The 9,821-nt window shown below is 33.7% G+C and overlaps 1 protein-coding gene across 1 annotated transcript; it reads right to left on the bottom strand.

Annotated features, from left to right (window-relative positions):
- Nucleotides 1-6,153: 6,153 nt before the first annotated feature.
- On the bottom strand, nucleotides 6,154-7,199 carry LOC143544486 (protein SRC2 homolog). Its single transcript, XM_077036584.1, has 2 exons — nucleotides 6,732-7,199; nucleotides 6,154-6,695 (listed from the first exon to the last, which is right to left on the bottom strand). Exons 1-2 carry the CDS (start codon nucleotides 7,165-7,167, stop codon nucleotides 6,232-6,234), a joined length of 900 nt encoding a protein of 299 aa, XP_076892699.1. The 5' UTR covers nucleotides 7,168-7,199; the 3' UTR covers nucleotides 6,154-6,231.
- Nucleotides 7,200-9,821: the final 2,622 nt, after the last annotated feature.

Genomic DNA, 9,821 nt, shown 5'->3' with positions numbered 1-9,821 from the left:
CAGGTCGGCACGAACTTCGAGGCGGGTCGCCGAGTCATCTCGGGTCGGCGCGTACTTTGAGGCGGAACGTCGGGTCGTCTCGGATCAACACTTACATCGAGGCGGAACGTCGGGTCGTACCGAGTCGGCACGTACTTCGAGATATGTCGTCGGTACTTTGGGGTATCGTCGGTTTATGGCACGTATTACGAGGTATAATGTCGGGTTTTTGGCATGGAAAACAAGGAAATCAGTGGCACGTTTTACGAGGGTAATTTTTAGAGAGAGAGTGTTCTAGAGAGAGAATGAGGTGTGTGATGTTGAGTGTGAGAAATGAAGGGGTGGAGGTTGGTATTTATAGACTTTTTCTCGAGACCCATCGCGATACGCGATGGTCCCATAATCATGCCATCGCGTACCGCGATGTAGGCATAATGAGTCACGGGTAGGTTTGTCACGTGGCGCCACGTGGCGGACGCGGTGCCACGTGGCGATCTTTGTGCCACGTGGTGACACGTGTCACCATGTCATGCCTTTACGCCACGTGGTGACATGTGGCAGGAGCATGGTGCCACCATGTGACACGTGGCGGGACACGTGTCACGTTGTCAGACCATGTCATCGCGTATCGCGATGACGTTGGGTTTTGGTCCGTCGCGTATCGCTGTCTTCCCATTTCTTGGGTTTAGAAAACATACCCATCGCGATACGTGATGGGCTTGTTTCTATAACGTCGCGTATCGCGACCAGACAGAAAACTAGAATTTATATTTTAAGTCCTTGTACTATTGAAACTTGGTATTTTTATCCCGTTATTTTCGTGATGTTACATAATATGAATTAGTTATAAATATATAGCATGATTTAATGAATTAAGATTTCGATGATTTGAGTTATGTTGTGATTAGAATGATTACTGATTGATCAATTGAACTCTACGGTTACCGTTATGGTGAAATCATTATTATTAGCTTAAAGAAATATGAGTTAAAATATTATATGATTATTTGAATAATATTTAATTAAATATAACGCAATTATAGATGTTTACATATATCAATATAACTCGTAATATATTAAATAATTTATGACAAGCGTTAAAATATATATATTTACCTTACAATATATATCTTGGACTATTTAATGAAAATATAATTTTATAAATATAATTAATAAGTTTAAAATACAAGTGTTACAATTTTTAATGAATGATATATATATATATATATATATATAATATAAATTTAATATATGCAAAATTATAAAGATGTACAACGACAAGGAAACTCCAATAATGGTGTCGGGTTCAAATAAAATAACAATGATTTATTATTATTAAAATACACTTATAATACACACACACACATATATATGTATGTATGTATGTATATACATTCATAAACGAAAGATTTTCACGAGATCAGATAAAAACATAAACTCCAAGATGCTGGTTTTAATAAAATAATACTTATTTAATAGCCAATATTTATTTATCATTTATTTATTATAATAATTAATTAAAAAAATGATAAAAAATAACCTAAACCGGGTTCGAACCCGCGACCACCATGTCTTAACACACACACACAAACCATTTGCTCTAACCTGGCAGTTGGTTATAAACTGGAAACAATTCATTATATACAGACACAACATAACCCCCAAATCAACTATGAACCCTAAATCACAAAATTGTTCAATCCGTTTGATTTCGTGTAATTAACCACAGGGTTAATATAGAATGATAAACGACGAACTTGAATACATAATTAATTACTTATTAGTTGTTAAACAGATGGTTAATTTGATCAATCCATTGCTGGCCAAACGCGATGACGAGCAGGGTATTGCATGACCTTTTAATCAAATTAAACTTAGGGTTACGTTTGACGACGTAATATGCCTTTTGATATTGTCGGGTTTGCTAATAAGTTAATTTGTATAATTTTTGATCGTGTTCCCTAATTCAAAGTATCGGTAAGGTACGTAATACATGCTTAAACGATCTGTGAATATCAATTCCAAAGTTAGATGCGAGGATTAGGGTGCAAGCCAAACAACTGAATATCCAGGTTTACTAATTGGGTCACGGGCTTGGGTTGTAAAATGGGGTAAACGGGTTTGATGATCAAAATAAGCTGAAATTGCATTTTAGTCTTTGAAGTTTGGAAGTGGAAACGAACATGGATAATAGTTTAGTTTAGGGATAAAGTTGTAATATATTGAAAGTTAATTTATATAAACTAATTAAATATAATAAATAATTACATATGAAATAATAATTACTCGACAAACGCGGTATTTTATTTGATAAAATATCCCGAACATAAAAACGGGTCGGGTAATATAAATTGAAAAAAAAAACCCGAGTTGTTACACTCATATCCCACGAAATCCCATTCTCCATCATCAAGTTCTTCAAGATTTAATCGATTTCATTCAAGACTAGTTGACTTAGGTGCTCAAGACTTCGTTGACCATGAATTTCTCTTAGTTCCAATCCTTTTTTGAGTAAGTTGTCTTCTTCAATAGTTTAGGTTTTTATCTCCTTTACAAAAGCCCTCAATCAATTTCGAATGCTGAGGGGATATACCATGTCAATTGTACTCGCCCCTTTAGTGCATAAAAGTCAATTTCAAAGATTTTTCATTTACTACTACTTCTGGTTCAAATTAGCTTTCGAGCCAGAAGACTTTTATATTTATTTAGAGATTTTGAGTGTACCAAAGCCTTACTTGCAGTTCGGATTCTGGTCAGTAACAGCTCGCTTATTTATTAAAAATCTCATAACCGGAGTTTTATACATCCATTTGGATTGATTCCAACGGCTATGTTCTTGGTTTTTACTCTACTTTTATTTTGTATAAGTATCAGGTCTGGTTGGACTAGAATAATTTTCGCGATAACCTTGCTCGTTTATTTTATCTCTCGGTTTACTCGCTTAATCGTCAATGTGAGTAATCACTCTCATATTTTATTGTTTTCAAATACTTTTGGGGAGTTTATGCATATCTATTCTTATTTTTCATACTACATATTATCCATACAAGCAAATCATGATTATTGTGTTGTTGATCAATTAAATGTTTATTTGCTAATTGCTTATTTGCTTATTCGTTTAAATCTAGCATTTGGAGAAGTCTATCATTGATTCTAGCATGTCGTCATAGTAGCCATAGCCCGTTTGTGAGACATGGTCAACTGACACCAGTTGTTTGTTTTCATTTAATTGTTGATACTCATGATATTGATTTGCATATTTTATATATATTATATTATTACATCAAAATCTGATTATTATTTACTCAACATGTGTTGTTGACAAAATATATACTTTTACGCATATTGCAGGTTATTCTTTGGTTCGAAGTGAAGATAGAAGATCACATAAATTGGCTTTAGTTATATATAAAAAAGACAACTAGTTTGATTTATTTGTTTTTTTTGTTTGTAACAAGTTGATACAATGTGTATTTGATTAAATTTTATAAATAAATTAGATATTGTCATATTTAAATTGTATAATAGTACATTGTGAGCAATCAGTTCGCGTCCCGACATTTCCGCCTTTGGTTGGGATATGACACCCAACAACAGAGCGAGCAACACAGTGAGTTAGCTGAGGTTTTTGTGGTCGTTCAGAACCGCGGACCAAGGCCGGACAGTGGGAGTTGCCCCCTCTCAAATGCTATATGTGTATGTATATAGTACATTATTTTTAAGGTTTTAAAAAAAGTTTTACAAAATTAAAGTTTTTTTAGGTTTTCTAGCAATAAAAGCATTTTTAAACACTATTTTTTTCATTCTTATTATGTTATTAATATACGTCAAATCTAGAAAAAAAATCAAAAACAATATGTGAATTGCAAGTACATATATGTATTTAATATGAGTATGTAGCTGATGGTCGAGTATTTTGTATATATATTAGTGTATTAATTATGTAGTTTTGTTGAATATATTGTTAGAACTTTGGTACTTCATACGTGTTTTTGTATTTCAGGTAATTGATCGTTAAAGATGCTAAATGGGAGACCTGTACGAGCATGGAATGATATCTCGGGAAGACCGAAGCATGATTTGATGTCTTGGAAAGTGTTACAAGGATTCGGGAAGAGCATGGATGAGAAATCATAAGCCGATGCTAAAACTGAACAAGATTGGTTGACAAAATGCGACCATGAAGTAAAACGAGCATATCCTGAGCTAGAAAATGAGTTACGGGACCTATAATATATGAATTTTGGGTTTCTCGACGGGAGGAATCCAAATATGAGGTTTTCTTAGGTCTCGGTATGCGACAGGTAGGGTCTATGGCCATCGCGGTACGCGATGGTCTTAAAAAACGTGAAAAAACGGATTTTGACCTATATCTTCTATTTTCCGAACCCTAATCGAGATTGACGACCAGCAACAACTATTAGGCGATTTTGGGTGAATTCCAGGGCTACCAATCATCTCTTGATCAATCCTAATGGCCTTCCTCATCATAATTGAAGATCTATCGATGACGATGACGATGCTCGGCTAGTCTTCTCCGAATCATACCTGGGATGTAAAGTTTGTAACAATTTCAGTTTCCTCATGTGACTAAGAACATTCATGTATAATTGTTTATGGGTAATCTATGATTATTGATGTTTAGTATTTCTGTGTGTTCAGTCGGTTTAGGTTTACGTTGATCTGAACGATTAGTTACCGGTTGCTATAATAATTGATCATAGGGTTGTTTGATTAGGTTGAATACGACAAAGCATATAATTGTCCTTAACTAAGTCACACTGGCAGGGAACGTTGATAACCAATGCCGTGTGTAGAGCAATTATTATTGCCTAAGGTTTTGTCTAGTTGATCAGTTTGTAGTTAACCGTTAATGATTAATCTGTTAGGTTGCATGAGATTATTGTAAGTTACCTACTTGAAGTTCCGGGTGTGATTTGCTTTGTTAATTGATTGAAACTCGTTTACTTGTTTGTTTGCTTAATTCTCTAAATTCAACTTAATTGCTTGTGTGATCAGCACTAAACACCAGTACTTCATAATATTAAATATGTACACGAATTGCATTGACCACATACTCCTTGTGATACGATACCCTACTTGCTCTAACTATTTAGAATAATTAGGTTTTTGATTGACTCAAACGACGGTCATCAGTAGATTTATAGGAAAAAAGTTGTTTTAGAAGAATTTTGAAATATGATATGGTAACTGATGTGACGATTTATGTAGGCTTAAAATGTTACACGATTGATGCTCTGTTAGGTTCAAACCATTGCAGGTTCAAACCATTGCATAGATTCATTTGTAATATATGTAATATTTTAATTAGATTTTATGCAATTACAATATTGAAGATCAGGGTCATAGACCGAGGACTGTTTGATTTGAAGGCTAGAAGATGAATAGGTTTTTGTCTTTACAACTGTGTAACTAACTACAAAGTATCAACATTTTACTATTAAAAAAGATGCATTTATGTGATTATTATATAATTAATTATTGCTAATAAATAGGAAGTTTGCATCATAAAAGTTGTATGTGACTTTGGAATAAATTAATTTTCACGAGTTTGTAAGCAATCGAAGTCATGAATTGTTTCAGGATTGATAATTGTGGTTCATACTTAGATAATACGTTCATCAACCGTCTGTATGTTCCGGTTAAACAAATATTATTATTGTATAAATTTAATCATTGAAAAAGTTGATTGAGTCGCTCATGGCAAGGGCAATAAATAGTTTATACTATTTATGTAGAAGCTATACAAACGAATGTACAAATTTAAACACAAGTTGTCATTGGTAAAGAACAACAACCTCCTATTAAACAAGTTAAATAAAGTATAAACTACCCATCGATCATAAGTTTAGGGAGATGAGAAGATGAGATCATCCTCTTTATTACGAATCGTTGTAAAGGAGATACCAATCGAAATAGAGACATTGTTTTAATGAATACGAACTCTTTAACTAAAACGATGAGTGTTTATACTCTTGATTTACTATTTATAATATTTGTAAAGAATAATGTTTTTTTCATATATATTATTTATTTATCCAAGTAGTCATATGAATAGACAATATCAACATTTGAATTGTTTTCGGCCATCGGTTGTTTTGTACCAATCTTTAGCCTCTACGTTACTTCTAGTTGACTTATAACAAAACTAAAATACATGTACAACCCTCCTTCATCTCTTTTGATTTTAGGATGACAATTACAACGAACTATTAAACACTTTTAGAGGTTTCAACATCCGCCACCGCAACCGCCTCCACAACCACCACCACCAGCAACGTCCGACATAATATCCCCTATCAACAAACCGCCCAACGCTCCTCCCAATAATCCAGCTCCCAATCCAAGACCTAATTTATTCTTTTGAGGCTTTTGTGGTTGTACCACAGGCGGGTACCCATATCCTGCCTGTGGAGGAGAATACGCTCCGTACCCCATTGGTGGGGGCGGAGGGTAACCATTGTAACCTGACTGCTGGTGTTGGTACCCATATCCCACATGTGATTGAGTGTACCCTGTAGGAGGATAATACACTCCTCCCACAGGAGGATAAGTACTAGTAGCATCAGCAGGGGCCGATGGTTGTGGTGGATAAATTCCCGAACCAGCATCGACCGCTGGTGGGTATAATGAACTATTTTCATAACCCACCGTTGGATAAGCCATAACAGGCTTGTCCAACTTATTATCTTTCCCTGGTGGATATGCCATCACCGACTCCTCAACCTTACCAAACACCGCCAATTTCTCACCAAACTTATACGAAAAACTGAGTTCGCCTTTCGGTTTACCATTCGGTTTCCTCACCTGATAACTAACAAACTGCAACGGTTTCCCTCCAACTGAATAACCGTCCATAAGCTCCATAACCGGAACATGCACTTCTCCTACATCTTTATCCATTAACAACCCTTCCGCTTTGATATCAACAACGAGAGTTAACCTGTTTTGTAACGCAGCGTGCTCGTCTATCGTAAACTTCATCGGATGATTCCACGTGGGATTGGAATCTCCGTCTTTATCGACGCCGGTTCTCTGCTTCTGGTCTTGTTTCTTCCCGTTGCCGGTGATGTACACGACGGCATAGACGGCCATATTGCCGATGAGGTTGACTTTGTTAAGTCCTTTAGCTGACATGAGTTTGAGTTCTAATGGTATTTGAGTCATGGTTGCTTGCTTGTGTTGAATATTATTATGATGAATGAAATTGGACATGAATATATTATGAATATATGTATATATATATAGTTGGGATTTAGAAACCGAGTTTTTCTAGATAAGGAAACCACGGAGAACACGAGAAGACAGTTTCGAGGAAATCAACAATGTTGTTAGTTGTTACCGTTAAGCAAAAGTTATTAACTTATTTTGTTGTCATCGGATATAAATTAATATGATAATATAATATTTATAATTTAAAGAAAAAATATTATACTAATATATATTATTATCCGATAACAACAATAATAAGTTAATTTGTCTAAGTTAGTGGTGGAGTGATAAGAGATAAACTTGACGAGTATGTGGTTTTTACTAGTTGAATTCTTAAACTGAACTGATTTTATCTTATTCTATTGTTGTGCCTTCAAGTGAGTGTTCACAGGCGTTCACATTAGTTAAGGGTTTTTTCCGAATCAAAAGACGAATATATCATGTTACGGTGAATTTAGTCGGTTGCCAAATTTGAATGACTCATTAATCGTTAAAAAAAGTATAATAATTTAGTTTAGATATAGGATTTTAAAATTGTTGTGGTATTTAATGGTATTAAATATACCTAATTATTTTGGAGATCTTGAATATTCGAGAAATGTCTTGCCTACAATTTAATCTATTTTTTTTTTCAAAATGAATAAACCAGGAATATGACGTCAACGCGGGGTTGATGATGTGGTATTCTGATTTAATTTCCTTTTATTATCCTTTTTTAATATATAAAAATCCGTTTTCCTAGAAAATACTTGTGGGTCATAATTAAATTATTTGGTCAAGGCTTTTGGATGAGACGGTTGAATCCATCCGATCTTTGCTTTCTTGGTTTGGAATCTCTTTGAGTATCACAATTCACTTATGCAAGATAACGAGGTGTCAATCTTTACATGTGAATTCTAACATCTTAGTATCTTTTGCTTTCTTGGTTTGGAATCTCTTTGAGTATCACAATTCACTTATGCAAGATAACGAGGTGTCAATCTTTACATGTGAATTCTAACATCTTAGTATCTGAAGAGCAAGAAAAGGCACGATATTCTCAAACAAGGAAAGATGCACTTGAAAAAACGTTAGGAAAGGTAATCGGTTTTTGGTAGGTAATATATAATATGAATAATCTTCGGTGGATTCAATGGTGTAATTTTAACTTTCATGATATCTCTAGTGGATAATCGTTGTACTATATAATTCTAGCACTGGTAAAAAAAAATATACATACCATGAGAGACATGTTAAATAAAACCATCGTCATTGCATTGTCCTCAGCCATGCCTATAGGCCGCAGTCGACATGGAAGTGAAGAGAAAGAGAATGTAAATTCTAAGATGGCCATGATAAAGAAGAGGTAAAATTCATCCTTACAAGCTGATAAAGACGAGAAATGTGAAAATGGAAGAGAGAAGAAGGCTAGTCTATGACTAGTCCGATGTGAAGGGAAAGTTGGTGACTTGGTGCCCTTGAACATCCAACTATAGAAAATGTATAATACAAATTAATGGATTTCTATGTTTTCAAATAAACAAAAGCACCATTTCTTTTTTATTTATCTTCCTGACATTTTGCTTCTTACTATTTCAAGTTAAACATATTATATCAGTATGATTACGATTCGATTAACAAATGAGCCCCGCGGCCTAACTACACTCGTCAAGTTTCACTAGATTCGTGAATTTAAAAAGCTTATTATTTATATAGATTTTGTTCAATAAAAATATATAGTTATTGCTATAAAATTATGATAAAAGTAAATAATACCGTGTTATAAGTATTCATTATATATATATATATATCATTAAATACTTATACATATATCTAAATAAAATAGTCAAATCATTGATAAATAAAAGAGGTGAGTAAAACTTGAACTTAAAACCCTAACTACGACCCAAATTCAAGCATTATATATAGAGTTTGAAATATTCTCACCTCACTTGTTTACAATAATCTCTTATCATTGTAGGAAAACATTGTGTAATACATACGCGAATATAAAGTTTATTAAATTTTCCTACTTTAGTATTTATTTATTTATTTATTATAAATACGCTTTTTAGAACAACAATTACTATCATACATATACATTATAAATCTAAATGAAAATTAGTCACAGTCGACCATCTAGACATAGTTTGTGTAATGCAGAATAATTAACATTCATATTTGGTTTAGAGGTCTAAAACAAATTAAGGAATGTTCAAAAGGGATGGATAGGATGAAATGATGAAATCATAGAAGAATCCATCTAGTGTGCAAGTACCAGAATGACCAAGAAGGGGGAATAGATGCAATATAATGGAATCGGTAGTCTTTTAGCCATGTCTCAACCGTGTGAACTACTATTAAGGCTATTCAATCGATAATTTCTATTGTACTAGACTAGATACTAAAGATCCATGATGTAAAATGTTAAAAAATAATAAAAAGAGTTCCTTTCATTCACTTAACCCTAAGAATGGATTATTGATATTTAATAGTAAGTGAACGAATTAATAATGTGAAATATAAATTGTGTTTATGGTTAGTTGCTATGATTCTTCAGTTTTGATAAATATTTAGTTGCACAATTATTCAGGGGCTGATTTCAGGTGAGAAATTATTTTAGAATGAGA

This window comes from Bidens hawaiensis, unplaced genomic scaffold, assembly GCF_021521415.1.
Source record: "Bidens hawaiensis isolate Kalapana, Puna unplaced genomic scaffold, B.hawaiensis_p1.1 tig00013584_1, whole genome shotgun sequence".
In the NCBI taxonomy this organism is placed as follows: domain Eukaryota; kingdom Viridiplantae; phylum Streptophyta; class Magnoliopsida; order Asterales; family Asteraceae; genus Bidens; species Bidens hawaiensis.
Note: the sequence above shows the minus strand (reverse complement) of the source record. Positions and strands in the feature narration are given on the sequence as shown.

What these genes read in the sequence shown, in the direction of transcription:
- LOC143544486 (XM_077036584.1), bottom strand. Translation starts at nt 7,167, where the DNA reads ATGACTCAAATACCATTAGAACTCAAACTCATGTCAGCTAAAGGACTT. An exon ending in TGAGAAATTGGCGGTGTTTG is followed by an intron (nt 6,696 to 6,731) that starts GTAAGGTTGAGG and finishes CATATCCACCAG; the next exon opens with GGAAAGATAATAAGTTGGAC.